Source organism: Leptinotarsa decemlineata, unplaced genomic scaffold (assembly GCF_025532065.1).
Source record: "Leptinotarsa decemlineata unplaced genomic scaffold, Ldec_3_MD MMD2_tig00026314_RagTag_RagTag, whole genome shotgun sequence".
Classification (NCBI taxonomy): domain Eukaryota; kingdom Metazoa; phylum Arthropoda; class Insecta; order Coleoptera; family Chrysomelidae; genus Leptinotarsa; species Leptinotarsa decemlineata.
In genome coordinates, this window is record NW_027412684.1 from 18,233,419 (window position 1) to 18,253,529 (window position 20,111).

Sequence of the window (20,111 nt, forward strand, 5' to 3'; positions counted from 1 at the left end):
ACTCAAAAAGCGCCCTGGCAAAAATCTCCCGGTCAACTATATCGGCAAACAATGATTACCTTTCATTACGTACAAGACAACTGATATACAGAGCCGTCGCAAAGGGATTCAGCATAGATTTGGCATGGATTCCTAGTCATTCCAACATCAAGGGTAACGATATAGCCGATACTTTAGCCAATATTGGAAGAAATCATCCACTCTCTAATCACCCTCAAGCAGACTATAGAGAGTTTCAAGCATTATTGAAACATAATATTTGGATAGACTGGACCAATCAATATAGCGAGGACGGACAATTCAAAGCCAAACTTTACTTTTCCTCCGTACCACAACCTTACAAAACTCCATGGTTCAAGGATCTGGCTACTTGTTCTCGTAAAGAAATCGTCAATATGTGCAGAATTAGGAGCACTCATTCCCTCAATAAAGCGCATCTCCACAAAATTAAGATAGTTGATGACGACCGCTGCGAATGTGGGGAAATACAGACTCTCCTACATATATTCTTTGCCTGCCCTAATAATTCTCATAATATACAAATACTGCATGCCTCTCTTAGCATCCCTCCTTCAACCATTCAGCCTCTTACCTTCCACGATATATTTTTCAAACATATATCACCATCTAACATACAAACCATATCCAAATTCCTGATTGCATCCAATATAAAGCTGTAGTGATCAAGACAGACCTAATACTTGTGTGCATGCAGTGCTTCGCCAATCATGACCTGATCGTAGTGTCCATACACGTAACCGTAGTGTCCATGCACGTAACCGTAGTGCATCACCTCACATTAGTGCTTACACTCTAATGCAGACGGACATTGCTTGTTAACTGACCTCAAACTACAGTCGAACTTTGTTATAGCGCAAAACCAAGTGGGGTTTGGGTCCAACTCAGATCCACTTTAGTGTGGGCTCCACCTGTAGTAGCAACATGATCCTGGAACTCCTGGCTGGATAGCCCTGGCAGCTGAAGCCATTAATGGAAAAAGAAGAAGAAGAAGAAAGTCAATTGTTACACAAGTTATTCAAAAAAGTAAAAAAATATAGGTTTTTTTCTTCATAAATGGTTATACTTTATGCATTTTAGTATATGCATTGAGTATAAATTGAGTATTTTTTTATGATCTGATGATTTGTTTTGTTTATCTAGCTTAAATATTATTATTTTTTGTATTGTTCCCATATTTCTTCGAGATTCCTTAGAATCATTCTTTTTATTACCGCCATCTTTTGGCCAGTTACCAAAATAATAATGAGACAATGATGAAAGTGTTAGAAGTAGGATTCTTTTTTGTTTTCTTAAAAAAAGTTCATACTCTCATACATAGATGTCACAAGTAGAAACTTTACGTCACATATCACAGTCCCTTTCCGCCTCCCCCTTCTATTACAAGCATCGAATGTGGTTGAAGTTATTTCCTAAGGAGGGGAAAGGTCTAATTAAAACTGTATAGTATGAGCTGTAGCTATGCTAGATGCAGAAGCGAAATCCAGAAATTACTTTTACTTCTACTTCGTGGCTTGATGAAGCTGTTGAGCGAAGAAACATAATTTCTGTATCATAAGATCTGACATGATAGATATGAAATTAGTTCAATACTGTCAGTACTCATGGTCTTTGTTGACATATAAACTTCACTTGAATTCTTGAATACCATATTTTCCCAAAAAGTTGAATAACTGGAAGTGAAAATGACTATAATAGTGTTTTTGATTGATACTTCGGCATCGATGTTGCAGAGGTACATTTTATTTAATAATCGGCAGTATCTACTACCCCGGCAGACGTGAACTTAATATTTTTGGACCAACCTAGGAATTATTAGTTTTTCATTGAATAATTAGTGAATTTTCAGGACTTATATTGGAGGTCGAACGACTCTTCTTGATGTTGCAAAATCGGCTGTGGAAACGTTTGTCAAGATTCGACAGAGAAGCATCGAAAGCCGAATAGACCGATACATGCTTTTAACTTTTGAAGAATCTCCTACAAACATAAAAGCAGGTACACATATATAAATACCTTCGAGTTCTGGTATCATGCAGATTTCAACAAAAATTGTTTTTAAGGTTGGAAGGAGAATTTAGCTACTTTCATGAATGAACTGAAAAACTTGCAATCCTACTCTTTGACAACAATGGGAGTTGCAGTAAAACAAGCATTTGACATACTGAACATAAATAGGATGACGTCGGGTATAGATACATACGGACAAGGAAGGTGTCCTTTTTTTTTAGAGACTGCAGTTATTGTCCTAATAACTGATGGAGGGAAATTGACCACAGGTTAGTATTATATTTGCATTTGACGAATGAAGAGATGAACTGTTGTCATTTTCAGTGAATGGAGTCCAAGAAGAGTTCAATTTGCCAATGAATTCACCAATACCAGGTTCTGAAATGACTAGAGAACCTTTCCGGTGGGATCAGAGATTATTTGCTCTAGTTTTGAGGTTATCAGGTAAGAATCCCTCTTCTGCTAAAATGAATGTAGTTTGTAAAAGGCATTTGACAGTGTGAATCATGAAATATTGCTGCAGAAGCTTCACTACTATCAAATAAGAGGAAGAGAGTACAAATGGTACAAATAAATTAGAGAAAACTGTCCTCATATAACTCTTCTAAACTTTAATAGGGTCTACTATACTACTAATAGGGTCTACTATAAATCTTTCACTAATTTCTGAAATTTACAGTTTTCCTCTAAAATTTTAATTCGTCCGGTAAATGATTGAACATTTTAAGACCATTATAATATAAGGAGTCTTTGACTAGAGTACAAGCTGGTATTGGTAATCTTGAGTCATTACAAAAAGTTTTACGAAGGTCATAATTATTGTGATTTTCAGGTACACCGGCTGTTGAGCGAGACACTGGCTTGGTTCCCAGTGATAGCAGTCCTATCGATGCCATGTGTGAAGTCACAGGAGGTAGATCGTATTGCATCACTTCTCATCGCATGTTGAATCAGTGTATTGACAGTTTAGTCCAAAAGGTAAATTCAGTTTTGGAAGTAATTCCCAGCTTGTTTTCGTTAATTTTTTTGTATCAAACAGGTTCAGAATGGGGTTGTGATAAACTTTGAGAAAATCGGACCTGATCCTCCTCCTCCCCAATATGATAAAGAAGACGGTAAGGATGAACCGTGCAAAGAAGGAGATTTGACAGATTTGTCTGGTGACAGGGGGTCGAATATTCTTATGAATACTTCATGGCATAACTGCAGGAAGATGATTTACGTTCCAAAGGCCAGTAAGGCATATTGTGTGGGTAAGAAGCAAGATTGTAATATTAATTGATAGCTAACTTATTACTATTCTGTATTTCTTCAGGATATTGGCCAATTCCTGAATCGTTTTGGCCAGAAATTAACGTCACCGCTCTCCCCCCTAGATCGGCTCATCCGAATATCAAATTTGCTTGCACCAATGCAGAGCCCTTAGTCATAGAGAATCTCCCCTTCGACAAGTATGAGTTGGAGCCCTCGCCACTCACGCAATTCATTTTATCTAGGAAGCAACCGAAAACTTGCTGGCAGGTGAGGAAAAAATCATCAATTGTTTCATGTGGCTGGAGGATGTTTGAAACCTGTATACATTTGAATTAAAAAATGTTTTAATTTCGCAGGTGTTTGTAGCTAATAGTTATAAAAATACTGAGGTTGGTCATCCGTTTGGTTACTTGAAAGCAAGTACAAATTTAACTTGCGTGAATCTTTTCGTTATGCCTTATAATTATCCGGTTCTATTACCGTTATTAGACGAATTGTTCAAGGTAGGTTGATATTTATTTACCGTTTTTTTAAAACGAAATGTTGATTTTTGTGTATTGTAACAAGGAAAAATGTGTGTCAAAATGTATTTTTCAATTTTCTATATTTGGTTACTTTTTTTAAATGATACTAATGTAAAAATCCAGGCATCAAAAGCGGTTTTTTAATTTTTTTTATGAACATATGAGTGCTCAAAAACACTTGAAATGTTGACAGGGGCATACGGTGATTGTTCTCTGAGCATATTGAATTTTGACCAAAAAAAACATCCCATAAGCATTGCTCAGAAATTGTTGAATGACATCAATGGCGATCCAATCATAACTGGTGACGAATCATGGGTATATGGTTATGTCATCAAAACTAAAGTCCAATCGCCCTAATGGAAGATCCCAGGAGAACCAAGACTGACAAAGCACGTCAAGTTCGATCAGATGCTGAAGTTTTGCTCACTGTTTTCTTCGATTACCGTAGCGGTGTTCTTGTCATATGGTCGTATAGTCAATAAGGAGTATTATCTTGAAGTTATGCGCCGCTTGCGAGAAGTAATACTAAGAAAACGGTTTGGTGCAAAAACAACTCATGGCTTTTGCATCACAATAATGCACCTACTCACTCATCACAGCTTGTTGGTGATTTTTTGGCCAAAAACGACACCGTAATCATGGCACAGCCACCGTATACACCAGATTTGACCCCCTGCGACTTTTTTTTCTTCCCAGGATTGAAGAGACTCGTGAAAGGACGTCTTTTTGCGACGATCGAGGAGATAAAAACCTATTCGCCGAGAGAGCTCAAAATAGAAATTGATGAATAAATAAGTATTTATTGAGAAAAATGAAAATTCACCTTATTTTTTTAACAGACCTCGTATATGAAATATAAATACTTCATTTCACCACATCAAGTAACTTCTGTAATTTGTAGCAGATCAATAAAAAACGAAAAGATAAATAATGGTTTCTATAAAAATTATAAATAATGACAGCATACAGACAAATAAAAATTTACAGTTTGAAAATAAGTATGGAAACAAAAGAGATGAATGAAAATGAATATAATGTAGATTATATGACAAGGATCTCTTAGAAAAAGATCAATGGAATAAAGGAAGGGAATTATTTTTCATAACTCAGTATTTTTGTTTCATTGATCATTGATTTGAACCCAATTTCATGGAATTATTTTATTGAAGATTCTCGAAAAATGCTTTACCGACACACTCTTTCCTTTCAAACACATAAGATAACTTTGGTTTTCCAAGATCCACAGGTGGAAACCGACAAACGAATGGCGGACGCAATTTCAGAATTACATGAGGACTCTGCCAGCTTACTACGCAGGGCCTTTGAGAAGGGCTCTCACTAGAATGGGTACAACAGTTGGGTTGATATAAATTAACAATCACACTGATTTTCTTTTTGCTTTTTAGGTACCCCCGTTGCTTTGGCTCAGACTCTAATTCCTGAGAACGCTGAAAACGGGCTCAGTTTTTCCATTTCAAACTACTTGAAGAGACTGAAAAACCAAGCGAAGGTTGAATACGATAAAATGTGCAGTGAAATCATTCAGAGACAAACGAATGTAAGTGTGGTTGAATATTAAAATAATGGCTCACTATCTAATGAAGTACTTTCAGATGAATGCTTTGAAAACAAACTTCAACAGCCCCGAACAAATAAGAGTGGTGCCCAAAGTAACGCCGAAGAAAGAGCTGATTAGTCATCCTTTGTTAACTGATAAGTTTGTATCCCAGAAGGATCACATTATTGAACATCCGATTTCGTGGACTTGCACTTTGGACAAAGAAAGACAAACCGTCAGTTTCAAGAATGCTTTTGATATACCTAGGAACAGGCTCATACAACAAGTGAGTAAAAATCGTAGAGTCTAAATCTGATTCGGAGTACAATCACAGTATGCCACTGTTAACATTTCCAAGTGTTTTTTCAATTCCATTTTTTACACAAAATTTAATGCAAATTCTTTGATAATTTTTTTTTCAATAGCAGAAAATCACTGAACACGCTAAACACTTCCAACTTTTATGTCTCTCACCAACAAACTAAACATGACAATCAGCTAAACAGTGAACATACGTTCGAGACGAGTGTACCAACATAAAAAATCTCTACTTGAATGTACGTAGTCTGGGAAATTTGATCATTCATATTATTTTTTTATCAGACCTCGTGTATCTGTTAACTGAACTTATTGATATTTCATTTGAAAAGGGGAATTTCCAAATGACATGAAAATAGCCAAAATTGTATCAGTTTTTAAAAGCGGAAATATAGAGGTTTTGAATAAGCAGCGATCAATATTTATAACAAAAATCATTTGACATCGACCACTCATGTGTGATTCAATAATTTTTCAAATAATAGTAGTTTTTATGTATGAGAGATAAAAGAGGTTCATTAAAACGTGTAACATGTGTGGCGTTCCACAAGGTTCAGTTCTGGGACCTGTGTTATTTCTTATTTATATTAAATTTCCGAATTTGAGTTTGAGTGAAGAAATTCAACTGTTTCCAGGTGCCACAACCCTAATTTATTCAGAAAAAAGTCAAGAAATACTTCAAAGCATTGATAAAGATCTAAAAATAATATCATCATGGTTGAATAGTCACAAATTAACAATTAATATAGCAAAATCCTCGTTTATGTTTATAACAAAGGGGAAATTAAAAAATCGCCTGATGAACTGATGACCATCTTCTTCTTTCTTCAAATTAAGATGTATTATATGTTTTGTATTCAGAAGTTTCTCATTTCTTGTTATTATTTTGTTTATGTTATAAGCATTTATGTTTCTTGGGGTAAATAAATGATTGATGGATTGATTAATATGTAAACATTCTAAGATCCTCTGTCAGTACGATCTGAAACATGTATTGAAAGTAAATAACTCTGGCTCATATATAGTAAAAATTACTATATGTTATAGGATTTTTTTTTACAAATTTTGCAAAAATTTGTATTCAACGTAATACTCCGATTTTTCATTTTCCAACATCTTTTATATTTTATAGGTAGTGAGGATGAGGAACAACTTCTTGCAATCCGACTGGATCTCTTTGGATCAAGACAGTGCTCACTCATTGCCGATTTGCCAAATGGGCAACTACCAAGAGTATCTAAAAAAGCAAACGCCACAGCTTCGAGAGATCGAGTCAGCGCCGGTTAGACAACACATGTTTGGCAATCCATTCAAGATAGATAAAAGGATGATGGTAACATTAATATAAAGCTCTCTTTGGCCCAGCCATACATTACCACGCCTTATTTCATTCCAGGTGGACGAGGCCGATATAGATTTGGTTGGTTCACCAACAGGTAGCAGCAGAAATAACAAACGAGCGAATCCCTCCAGCGAGGTTATGATGAGGTTGCCCTCGAAAAGGAAACCAGGTCCGCTTCCTAAAAACTATAGGTTCAATCGTCCCAGCACTGATTCTTCTCTTCCTCCTAGCCCTCAGAGTTCACCACTTCCTTCCCCCATTCCTTGGTGAGTGAAATTATTTTTCTTTGGTTTGGACAGTGATTTCTTTTTTCATGTATTCTGTGGCCATTTTCCAAGGCGTGTTGAGTGACATTACATTTTTCTGGTCTTCGAAATCGGATAGGGCTGCGTGTTCTTTGAAACGAGTTTCAATGGCTTGCTTAGTCTGACCAGTATAATGTTTGTCACAGTTCTCACAACCATTTTAGTGGGACTCTTCGATGACTTCAGGAATTATGCAATCTTTCAGACACTTATCTATTTTCTATGGTTATTTGTAATATGTGGTATATTTTGGAATATTTCAAAAGCATTCCAGACGATTCCAGAGAAACCTTCATCAGTCTAGATAGGAATTAAACAAAATGTTGAGAATTACTTGGAAATCATGAGTAATTGTTTCCACTTCTGCATATTCAGACCACTTTTTTTTAATTTGCTTGTTCTGTTTACCATTTCCAACAAAAATTCTGTGAACTCGGATATATAACTCCTGCACTTATTTTCAGGTTGAATTCCATCGAAAAGGATCTCCCCCGCTTCGAAGAACCCCCCATCTTGATCAACGGCTTGGAAAGCCCCTCCGCCAGCCCCATGTCGGAACGATCTAGATCTCCATCTCCGCCCAACGTTCCGGAACCTCTCTCTTACGGTATCAACGAAGTCAACTTCAACGTCCGCGCTATTCCGACTAGTTTCACTTACACCCCTCCTACTTCGGTCGATAATTTCATTCCGATCTATTCCAGCATTTCCGCCACAGACGATAAACAGATCTCGCAGATTCTAAAAGAGGCAAACTTAAATCATAACACTAATTCCGTGAATAGTTTCCTTCCAGAGACGAAGCACAAAGTAAGTGGTGTTGAAAACATCTTTAGCTGCAGAGGTAGATATTTTTTTTATTACATCCCATGTTTTGTGCCTTCAGGTCGAGGTCGAGGAAGAAGAAGAAGAAGAGGAGAAGGGTAGAGAAGAAGAGGAAGAAGAAGATGAGAAGGAAATTGAGAAGCAGAACTTTGACATACGGAAAAAGTTGAACAGGCTAGTGCGCAAGCCCGGGAAGAATTTCAGTGAACTGTTGGAGAGCATAAAAACGTTCAGAGGCGACAACAATGTTCAAGCAAGGATGGTCAAGCTGATCATAAGAGAGTCAATGAGGTTCAAACGGTATAACTTGGCCTCCATGTTGGAGGATCACATGCGGACTTTAATGAGTATCGAAAATAAATAAAAAGAGTTTGTTCCGATTTTGTGGAAATTCGGAAAGATATTAATTTCTTGGTCCCATTTGTAAAATATTTTTGATTATATAATTTTTGAAGTTTTTTTTTTAGTTTAATAAAGATTTATTATAATAGAAAGCTTCAGAGAGCACAATACAATGTTTTGATGAAATCTAATATATTTGGAGATTGAGTTTCAGACCCCTGGACCAGCAGACCTAGTGAAAGCAGTCTTCCCAGAAAACGTTAATACTATGAAAACGGATTGAAAGTTTATTGTCCTTCTGTATGAACAAAGATACACTAACGGTTCAGATCGTATTTTCATAAAGTTGAATGTGAAAGTAGCATCCAAAACTTCTTGCTCACTTCAACAAATGTTAGGCTCCCCTGAAGACAAGATATTGGAAAATGAAAACTCGTACATATGTGAAATAAGCAGAGAGGGCTGTGACAAAAAGTATATGGGTCAGACTAAGCTAGCCATTGAAACTAGTTTCAAAGAACAAACAACACATATCGGATTCTGAAGATCAGAAAAATCCAGTGTCAATCAATACGCCTTGGAAAATGGCCACAAAATAAATGAAAACTGTCTGAAATTGTTCGAGATCGGTTGGCGCAAAATTTTTAGATGCTTTCGAAAGTCTGGAAGTAGCAGTTTGGCACGAGAACTATGAACATACTCCATACTAATAGCACATTGCCTACCTTTTTATGAATCACTCTGTTAAAAGTTTTGCCGTAACTTTCACCAGAAAATTTTCCGCAAATTTCTACCTGAAATCATTGATGTGTGTCGGAAAGTGTACCCTGTTAGATATAGAGATCAGTTTTTAGAGTTAGAAATTAGTTTTCTTCATCTCCTGAAGATGCTAACTGGGTTGGTGAAACGAGCGTCGATAAGAGTATTGCATTTTTGGTGAATGGGAGAAGTGCTTGTTTTGGATTTACGAGGTCTGTTGAAAAAATTTGGTGAATGTTCAAAATTCGCAGGCTACGTACCTTCGATTAGGGATTTTTTTGCATGTTGGTGCACTCATTTTTCGAACAAACCTCGTATTCTATGCAAAAGGTTCCAGTTTTACCTTTTATTACATAAATCATATTCTTGATTTCAATAATAATCTCTTTATTTACTCAGATTGATTTGTATAATCAAAGGAGCAGAAGTACAAATGAAAGAGGAAAACGTCAATGTACAATATTGAAAATAAATAAAACTATACGAAATAGATAGTGTCACAAAGTTATAAAATAAAAAGTGTAAATTCTACAAAAAGGATTTGAAGCTTTATATCTTCTATTAATTATATGCGAGCGCTTTCGACAGTTGGTAGTACTGTCATCTTCTGGCACTCCTCAAACTGAACTGGTCATCCTGTTGTCTGTCTCTTTATACGGTTAGAGCGTCTTAACTCAGGTATTTCAGGTACTTTAGGTAAATTTGCCTGTATTTGTTCTGCATCAGGTACTCTTCTTCGTGTTAGATCTTCTCTAGGAATGTGTATGGTTTTGTTTAATATATTGAATGTGAGATCTTGTTGTGTTTTGATTTGTACTTGTTCCTCGATAAGTGATTTAAGACTGTTGAATTTATGGATGTTCAAGTTTTCCCAAATGTCCATGCGGTTTCCCTTGTTGATTTGTTTTATTAGTTTAATGTTCTCTGGTGGGGGGAAATTATGTTTGTTTTGTATGGCGTGTGTTGCAACAACTCCTCTAGGCACTCCTCAAACTGAGGAGTGTCTAGAAGATGACAGTACTACCAACTGTCGAAAGCGCTCGCAGATAATTAATAGAAGATATAAAGCTTCAAATCCTTTTTGTAAAAATTTAATATTGAAATATATATATATATATATATATATATATATATATATATATATACATATATATATATACATATATATATACATATATATACATATACATATATACATACAACGTACACAGATGTATACCACATAAATATAATAATAAATAAGTATTTCCTATACAAAAATTAACAAGTTACTTTTGGCTTCATTCAACATTAAATTGTTTTTCTTTGACCACATAATAACTTTTTTGTAGGTCTCAAGAGCTGTGTTTTTTGCGTCAGCATAACATGTACAGTGAATGGCCGAGTTCTTATTTAGGTACATTGGCAAAAGCTAAATACAAGAAGGGTCCTAAAATGGATCCCTGTGGTACCCCATCCTCAATATTTCTTTCAGTACTTAGACTTTTTCCAACTTTGACTACTTGCCTTCTCTTATATAAGATTAAGGTAATAAAAACAACAATCATTTTAAAACAGTATATTTCATAAAAAACATATTTTTTTTAATTTATCATCGCTTAGAATATTTACACTTTTGTAGTAAAAAACATCCTTTGCCTTAGAGGCAACTAATTACTATTACTACTTACTATTAAAATTAATATATAGTGGTTGTGGATTCGTGCTTTTTGTAAAACTAACTTTTTAAGAGAAAAAAAACGAAAAAATAATATAATTTTAATAAACTTAAAAGACCATTGATCGATTTAAAAAATATCAGAAACTTTACTAGATTCGCACCTTATATAATAATAACGTGAAAATGAATGTCAAAAATTTCATACAACTTCTTACATTGGCAAAACTAACTACAATTTCGATTCTTGACATCTCTCACAAACATGACAATACATTAATAGATCCTTTGCTTATACCTAAAGTAATATGGTAGCACTTACACAATGAACTTGAAAATTCAAGTTGAAAGCAACAACATATGGAATGATCCGTTGAAATCAGTGGACGGACAAATAGAATGTTCAGTTTTCAAAAGCATAAGGACCCTGGTGAATATCAATCACATCTATCGCCAACTAATTTCCGTTATAAAAATAGTTGTCGTTTGACAGCTCACCAAAGCAATGGAAGAAAATTCACCAGAGCTCATAGGCATCTTGATATGATTCAATAATAAATACAAGATACATTAAAACCTTGGTACGGCCTCTAGAAACAAAAAACTAGCTATCGATTTGAGATTGTTTTTTCAAATGAATTTACAGTGTGGACTGTAACGAAAGGTGTCGTACCATGGTTAGTATGCATCTTAAGTATGTGCAGAAGACAGTTCCCAGGAAATACAGACGCCCAACCAGGTAACGATTATGAAGTATAAGGGAAGACAGAAAGTTCAAGATATATTAATGACAACTGTTGAGTGTCATTCTCAAATCAACCAATAAAACACAATTACAACTTTTAGGTTACTATCACAGTAGAATAGCGCATTGCATATCAGTTATTGTTTGCTTTGAAAAAGAAGCTGTGAAAATACTATAAATTAGCTGTCATGTGTTCCCACCTGATTTCGGGCATGTGGATTTCCTGGGCCGTATCCTAGAATCTATTTTTCCCGACTAGTGCGTCATTATCGTTCAACATCTGAAGGTCCTGAAATTGTAGAAACTTCTCCTGGTCTCGAATGTGAGCGTAGTTTGCAGCCAGGCACATTAGGTAATGTATCTAGAGGAAACAATAAAAAATGTCATTGATTGTAACTAATATTGGATACGGTCGCTATCAAGTTTATTACGAAGTATCAAATAAAATGTCAAAATTGTCTTATTCATCTTTCAAAAGTGTATAAAAATAGCGCTAGGATGGAATTATTGACATTTGTAGTAGAATAGAATAGAATAGAAGTTTATTCATCACTAAAGTTCACATGTACAACATAAAAAAAGTGTAAATACATGAAACTTATTGGACTAGTCACAAAGAGAGCTTAAAAGTAATTAAAATTTACAAGATTATACATATACATTTTTGATAAGTAAAATATTAAAATATACAATGAACATCAACAATTTCAAAATTCTTGAAGAGAGTAGAACACCTTGTTTTTTAAAAATTCATTCAACCAACATTTTAGTTCATTCCTACTCATTAAACTTAACTCAGGATGAATAGCCATGAGTTTGTTATAACATTTAATACCTTGATATACATGGGAGTCTTGACCAACTCCTAATCGTGAGTATGGCTGGTATAATCTTTCACTGTTTCTTGTACAGTAATTATGTATATCTTTTTTTTTCCTCAAATAATTTTCATCTTTTTTAATGTATAATATGATCTGCAGCACATAAAGTGAGGGGACTGTGAGAATTCCTAGTTGATTGAACCATTTTCTACATGATGTTTTGAAGTGCACTCCTGCCATACATCTGATAATTCTTTTTTGCATAACAAAAACTCTATTCATATGTACAGAGTTACCCCAAAACATTATTCCATAACTTATTGTCGATTGCACTATTCCAAAATAAGCCAGTTTAAGGGTTTCCAGAAATATTGTACCTTTCAATTGCCTGATGATGAAGCAACTTGTGCTTAATTTATTTGTTAGATCATTAATATGAGGATCCCATGTCATTTTTTGATCTACTTTGATACCTAGAAATTTGATGTAATTCACCTGTTCTATTGTTTGATGATTAACTCTTATTAGAGGACTGAAATCATAATTTATATTTTTTGTTGTAAACACCATAAAAAATGTCTTGGACAAATTCACTAGCAATCCGTTGAACACACACCACTCATGAAAATCATTAGCACAAATATTTGCCTTGATTACAGTATCCTGTAATTTATTCTCAGAAATCAGAATATTAGTATCATCAGCATACATAATGATTTTTTTTGGCTCAGAGCATGAATAAACCATATCATTTATAAAAATTGTGAAGAGAACTGGCCCCAATATAGACCCCTGAGGGACACCAATGTTCACAATATTTTCTTTAGATTTTTTACCATTTATCACCACTATTTGTTGTCTGTCATGGAGATATGAAGCAATCCAATCACTTGTAACTCCTCGTATGCCAATTCGGTGTAATTTTTCCAAGAGTAGTTGGTGATCAACTGTATCAAACGCTCTACTTAGGTCAAAATAAAGAGCAATGGGATTTTGTTTATTATTAAGGCAGCTATAGACGGTAGTATTGAGATCAGATATGGCGGTATTTGTTGATTTGTTCCTTCTAAATCCATTCTGACAATCAAATAATAAGTTATGTTGATTCAAAAATGTATTGAGACGTTCTGTAAGCAGACATTTCGGTAATTATCTACTATCTCTCTAGATCCTTTGTTTTTGAAAATTGGTATAGATTTAGAGACCTTTAGAATCAATGGGTACTGTCCTGACAAAAAAGATTCATTGATTATGTGAGCTAAAGGCAAACCTATCGTTTCCTTGACAAACCTTACAGCTTTTCCAACAACAGAGGTTCCCCAACCATACAACGGAAATGTCCCCTTTTTCTCAAATGAAATACTGTTTATTTGTATTACTTACCAAACTTAATATGACAAGTATCGATGCTACTGATGCCAGTATGAACATACTTTCGACTTTTTCAACGTAATCTTTGCAAAAGGCTTTTACGTTGCTTTCACCAGATACTTTCATGTGGTCCGTTTCGGTCCCCTCAGGAAACAGAAAATCTGAAATGAAAAATGGACAAGGGTTTTTCAAGTATTAAACTCAGTACAGAAAAATAATATTTCCAATAAAGCCACCATTTGAAGTTGAAGAAAAAATTAGTATGATTTGTTGGCTAGTTTTTGTTTTAATTTTGAACAATTCAAAAAAAAAATCACATATAGTCAGTGGGCATACTATAAGGCTCTTTAAGAGGATTGTACAATCTATTGTTCAATAAATGCTATTATTATTATAATGAGAGAAGTTGAGATATTACACCTTCCGTTAATATACCTAAGAGATGAATTTGGTTCTACAAGTAGAAAAATAAAAAATAAGGAAACAGTTTTTCAATTATAAAATACTTACAGAACTGTGTGAGATCAATAGCATCTTGTAGGGATGCAACCCTTGGATTTTCACACATTTTCCAAAATATTGTGAAAACAAAAGTCACAATGACCAAAATGCAGAATTTTATAATCCAAATTATTTGTAGGACATATGTGATGCACATGAACTAAAAAAAAAACACATGATGAAACAAAAAAAAATACAAAGGTGCTAAAGGACCACAAAGTATTTTAATTTTGCAACTGACAGTTCAAACTCTCACTTACATATATTTGTCAGTTTAAACTGGCATTAACCTATAATTAAATTGTTGATTATTAGGCGCCATAATCAATAATTATTAATGATGATAATAACGATAATACGTACAGTAGCAATTCAACTGAATTTGATGAAAGGTCCCTATTTTAGAGAACTAGAATAATCTTTTTTCAGATCGAGAATATCAGTTTTTGAAATATTCACCAATAACTAGAATGGTCCAATTTCGTTTCTTGGCTCTATAAAAAAGACAGAGAAACTTTCAGTACTGCTTCAAATTTGTTATAATCTGATATAAACCAATTCGCAATTTGACGTTTCGTTCATTAGATTTCATCATCAATTTTTATTAATATTTATTTATTTATTTATTTATTTGACACTTTGGTACATTGAGTACATGTGCTAAGTCATAATTAAAAAACAAAAATAAAGCTACAGAAGTTGAACGATACAAAAAAATAAATATGGTTCACGTCCACAAACTTTCACAACATAGAAGTATTATATAAAAAATCGGAGAAGTTCTAGCAAATACTCTCAAAATGTCATGAAAAAGTGTCGTGCAAGAATTCCTCAAGACTGTAGTAACACTTCTGTAAGAGAAGTTTCTTCACCTCAATTTTAAAAAGTTTATCTGACTCGATTTTCCTAATAGATGCCGGCAAGTTATTATAACAGTTTGTTGCATTAAATAGTGGGGAGCATCTAAAGTGAGCCGTTTTGTGTGAGGGGGTTCTTAACAGTTTCCCATGACGGGTGTCTCTACCATGTATATCCGCATTTGTGACAAATTCAGTTATATTGTTACGGGCAAAAGTGACACACTTCAAGATAAATAAAGAAGGTGCCGTCAATAGGCCCTCTCTTAAAAAAATTGGTCTACAACTATCTTGAAAATCTATATTAAAAATTAGTCTCAGCAATCTTTTCTGAGCAACAAAAACTCGTGGAAATTCCCTTGCACATCCCCAAGAAATGATATTAAAGCTGATGTGAGAATAAGCCATAGAAAAATAGACATTCATCAATCCAAAATTATCTAGAGTGTTTTTCAATTGTTTGATTGAGTAATATGCGGAATTGAGTTTGTTGCAGACCTTCTGAATATGACCGCTCCAGGTCAAATTTTCGTCTAAAGACGTTCCTAAAAACAAGACTTCGCTGGAAGATCGAATACCATTTATTGTGGAAGAGTCACTGCTGAAATTTTTCCTAATAAATGATTTCATTGAAACAGATTTAGATTTATTCAGAATAAGTTTGTTACTTTGACACCAAGCACTGAATTTATCTATTATTTTATTTATTTTGTCTGACAACTCAACTTCGTTTTTGTCGGCCACAGTAATTGCAGTGTCATCCGCAAACATGGTTATGTGACACTCAGAAAAGAATTCAGACAGGTCATTTATGAAATTGAGGAACAACAATGGTCCCAGGACAGAACCTTGAGGCACTCCTAGTTTTACATCTTTGGGACTTGATAAAATTCCATTGCAGCTAACTATTAGACTACAGTTTTCCATATATGATTTCACCCAGTTCAATAGATTATTTGGGAAACCTAGGCCTGCAAGTTTAATTATAAGAAATTCGGAAGAAATGGTATCAAATGCTTTTGACAAATCGAAAAAAAGTGTTACAACTAGTTTATTCGAGTCAACCTGTGTATAAATGAAATTTAATAAATGGTATGAAGCTGATTCAATTGATTTGTTCTTCCTAAAGCCATATTGGTTATTACTAAAAAGATTATTTTGATCCATGTAATTCAGAATTCTGTTACTAACAACTAACTCAAACAGTTTAGAGAGGGAACAAAGTAAAGATATCTGTCTGTAGTTGTCTACCTCAGTTTTGTCGCCTTTTTCATATAGAGGAAATATGAGAGCCGTTTTAAATACATTTGGAAAACAACCTACAAAAAATGACTGATTCATCAAAAACAATAGTGGCTCGATTATAAGGTCTACAATTTTTTTCACAGTAACTATTGAGATACCATCAGTACCTGCGGAGTTTTTATTTGCCATTGTTTCCAGAGTACCTAGAATTTCTGTCTTTGTGAATGGGGATGTATCGAAGGGATACTGACTAACAGTATTCTTCGAATAGGTATAGGGAAGTAATACGGACCTATATTGTAATATGTCGCTGAAGTTATTATTACAGTGGCTACAAAAATAGTTGAAAAAAATATCATATGGTAGTTTATTGTACTCTTAAGAGCTCCCTATGAAATAGTGAGTTCATGTTCCTTTTAAGGTAAGGTTAAACATATTCCGGAGAGGTGCATACCATTTTCAGGTGAAAACACCTCACCCTTGCCTCAAATGTGTTAATTGATCAACACCTATACTAGGAATGAACATTTCAAATTTCGGCATTGACTTGCGTTTATATCAAGATTAAGCTGAGATCTCCAACCAATATACATTTCCAACGTTCTGTAAAGATATATCCAGCGCAGTTTTCATAATAATCGATACAGACAGCCAACTAATAAATCTACATTATGAAACTTTGCTTTCAAAATTGAACACCTATAAGTGACTATTCAAACTGTCAATTTGAAAAATAATCTACGATCCTTCAGCGCATTCCTTGTAATAACTGATTGAAATAAACTTGAATTTGTTTTCACCACATTATTCTTTTCTACTAACCGTTGCACAACTCAGTCTGCCTGTCACTCTAGACCCCCATCCCCTGTACACTTTGTGTCTCGTTGCTCCAGTAGCCAGGAATCCTACCATTAGAATCATTAGACCTAGGGCACCCATGCAAGCACCAATCAGAACAAACGCCATCTTTACTGCTTCGACCCTGAAATGTATACGAAGACATTAAGTTAATCTAAACAGGTTTAATGGGATTTTACCAGAACACCTGCATCCCAAAGACTTCGCTGAACATCAGAACGGATAACGTTGCTCCTCTGTACATGGTGCTGCAATATATCACTACGCCTAAGGCACACATTATTGTCGCGATCAAAGTGGCATAAGGTATTCGGGTGAGGCACTTTTCGCAGCAAGCTGAAATTATTAAAGGTTTAGAATTGCTTCAATTATAAGTTATATACCATACTGCGATTATCATCTTCTAATACTGTTTGCAAAGAATAAATGCTCTCTACTGATCTAGATAATTCGTAGTCTAAATTGGTTTCAAGTGGCTTTAATGCCATATGATCGTTCCTATTGTAATTTCTTTGCATTTTTGTTGAAATATTTTAGGTTAAAACAACATATACAGGTGAAAATATATGACTAATATAAACCCTATATTGAGTTAATCAGACTTATCTCTGATGTTTTGAAACCACACCTACTGATGAAATGATAAGATACCAATACACTTTTTAATTATTTTAAACTACTCACCCATATTGAAGGTATTTTATTAACTTATCACGATAATCGTTATTTGAGCTACCAAGCGAAAGTTCTTTATAAACGATAAAAGAACTGTTATCTTGTGGAATACATGTTCACTCAATATTGGTGAATGTATACGAATAATAAATAATTGAAATTAAAAGTAATCAACAAAGAATTGTGCAGTTATTGGTCTAGGGAATTTAATTTCTTCAGTACTTTGTGGTAATGTAATATTCTTCACAGTTGCAACATCGTTGTACCAGGCGTCCTCAAAATATTTATTGCCAACATTCAATTATATCAGGCACGATTAATATTTTTTATATTCGATTGAAATTGAAGCAAGTTGCATTAAATTAATATTTCATTCAACCTGTATTATACCATTTGTAAAACTAACGAAATTACAATACAATTTAAGGTATATATTTTTGGGAGAGATTAAGTTTTGGGAAAAAAACACGTGTCTATGGTTTGCCAGTTTCTTGAGTGCAGTGTCGGATTATTAACTTGTGTATCTACATCAAGACACTCAATAACCTTCATATTTGTATTATTTCGTGAACTCGGATGTCACGCAGGTAGCTATATAGCTGCCTACGTGGTGATTTTGATTGTTTTCTAATATTTATATATGACATACTCCAGGTTCAGGTGAAAAACACCTTACCCCCTGCCTCACATGTAGACCTACGACTTTGTAGGTACGTGTGGCACGTACTTTGTAGGTACGACGGGAAAACAACAGCTAACCCAGCTAATGCCGCGCAGAGAGTTGAAGCAAAACCATCAGGCACCTGTGCAACATCTTCCATTTGAAAAAGTTGTCTCAAGTTACTTCCCACTACGGAAAGCAGAAATTAATTTCATTTGGTCGGTACCACCAACCGATAGACCGGTTTCGGGGTACTTGCCCATTATCAGTACCAGGCAGGTCACTTCAGACGGAGAGAACCGTCTGAGTATCTCGTACAAACAAAACTAATTCCAACCAGTCATGAACTTCATCTGCAGTTGATGCAGTAGGATGGTCCACTGCGCCTCTAGCAGACAAAGCTAGGAAACAACTTCACAAACATGTACTCCTAGGTGGGAGTCAGAATAGTGATTATATTCCGGAGAGGTGCAGTAAAAAAGGTAATGCTATTTTTATTTAAAAATGAAACACCGCCGTCACTCAGGTCAATTCAAACCGCGTACTAGTGAACAGTCCATTGGGACAGTAGTAAAAATGGCTGAGAAAAAAATGACGTCTTAGTATAATTCAGTGTTCATATACCTAAAAGTAGTTGTTTCGAAAGTATTTTTCTTTCCTGTAATTCAATGTAATTCACACTTAAAAAACATTTATCATCTTTGATTTTATTCGAATGGGTTTATTGGTGAGAAAACTAAAAATTATGAGACATATATTATTTAGAAGTGATTATAAATCAAATCTTTGAGATTAATTGTTAATCAATGATACAAATTTACATATATTTTGTACGACGTTGATATTTTGTTCGGTTCAAATAATATGAATTAATATACTATAAAATTAAACATGTGAGTTCAGTTTTAACATGTCAATTCAAATACACTCACAAATCTCTTTGTCAAATTCACAGACGTGACACTGTGAAATAAAAAAATCCAGATCAACTGTATACCTGTTTACGAATGACATTACAGCTATCCAGTAAGTTTTGAGAACTTCAAATATCTAATATCTTACTTACCTAGCAGGTAGTTTCTTGCAGTGAAATTTGTACCTGTTTTCATCAAAGGAAAAATAAATCTTTTTCTGTTTGTATCTTTCCAGGTAATAAAACATGGATTGGGAATGGACCCGTGACCCGTTACTTGATGAAAATCAATAAAACTATCCATGGTGATAAAATTAAATAATTTTTATTGACATTTTTTATTTCCTCGAGGAAGCTACGGTGCTAGCAAAACGCGTGTAGAAATAAAAAGTTTGTGAAAATTGTTCAATTATTATCATGGGTAGTAAACAGGGATTCGACATATTCACATATAAACCATTTCAAATGAAAACCATATGCATTCACACATAAAAAAATAAAAGGTGATGAAACATTCAAAATATCTCATTTTTTTTATAATCTGTTCGT

At 34.4% G+C, this 20,111-nt stretch overlaps 2 protein-coding genes across 3 annotated transcripts; one reads left to right on the top strand and one right to left on the bottom strand.

The window, feature by feature from the left end:
* The first annotated feature begins 1,389 nt into the window (after positions 1-1,389).
* IntS6 (integrator complex subunit 6) lies at positions 1,390-8,614 on the top strand. The gene is made up of 15 exons (XM_023156189.2): positions 1,390-1,753; positions 1,868-2,016; positions 2,082-2,297; positions 2,353-2,472; positions 2,861-3,006; positions 3,068-3,281; positions 3,344-3,549; positions 3,639-3,785; positions 5,048-5,156; positions 5,216-5,367; positions 5,423-5,653; positions 6,818-7,018; positions 7,082-7,293; positions 7,797-8,142; positions 8,219-8,614. The coding sequence occupies exons 1-15, from the start codon at positions 1,704-1,706 to the stop codon at positions 8,519-8,521; spliced, it is 2,802 nt and encodes a 933-aa protein (XP_023011957.2). The 5' UTR covers positions 1,390-1,703; the 3' UTR covers positions 8,522-8,614.
* A 2,187-nt stretch (positions 8,615-10,801) lies between these two features.
* On the bottom strand, positions 10,802-18,218 carry M6 (neuronal membrane glycoprotein M6). Of its 2 annotated transcripts, none has more exons than XM_023156188.2 (6): positions 17,998-18,218; positions 17,493-17,649; positions 17,278-17,437; positions 14,363-14,513; positions 13,865-14,013; positions 10,802-12,021 (listed from the first exon to the last, which is right to left on the bottom strand). In XM_023156188.2, exons 1-6 carry the CDS (start codon positions 17,999-18,001, stop codon positions 11,896-11,898), a joined length of 747 nt encoding a protein of 248 aa, XP_023011956.2. In that variant the 5' UTR covers positions 18,002-18,218; the 3' UTR covers positions 10,802-11,895. The 2 variants fall into 2 exon arrangements, with proteins under 2 accessions (XP_023011956.2, XP_023011955.2); XM_023156187.2 differs by lacking the exon at positions 17,998-18,218 and adding an exon at positions 17,702-17,936.
* Between the last annotated feature and the right edge of the window lie 1,893 nt (positions 18,219-20,111).

Excerpts from the sequence above, each read along its gene's own strand:
- M6 (XM_023156187.2), bottom strand. The coding sequence starts at position 17,831 with ATGCAAAGAAATTACAATAGGAACGATCATATGGCATTAAAGCCACTT. Across the intron at positions 17,650-17,701 it reads ATTAGAAGATGATAATCGCA|CTTGCTGCGAAAAGTGCCTC; the intron begins GTATGGTATATA and ends TAATAATTTCAG. Across the intron at positions 14,514-17,277 it reads GCAGACTGAGTTGTGCAACG|TTCATGTGCATCACATATGT; the intron begins GTTAGTAGAAAA and ends TTTTTTTTTTAG.
- IntS6 (XM_023156189.2), top strand. The coding sequence starts at position 1,704 with ATGACTATAATAGTGTTTTTGATTGATACTTCGGCATCGATGTTGCAG. Across the intron at positions 3,550-3,638 it reads AACCGAAAACTTGCTGGCAG|GTGTTTGTAGCTAATAGTTA; the intron begins GTGAGGAAAAAA and ends TTAATTTCGCAG. Across the intron at positions 5,157-5,215 it reads AAGGGCTCTCACTAGAATGG|GTACCCCCGTTGCTTTGGCT; the intron begins GTACAACAGTTG and ends TTTGCTTTTTAG.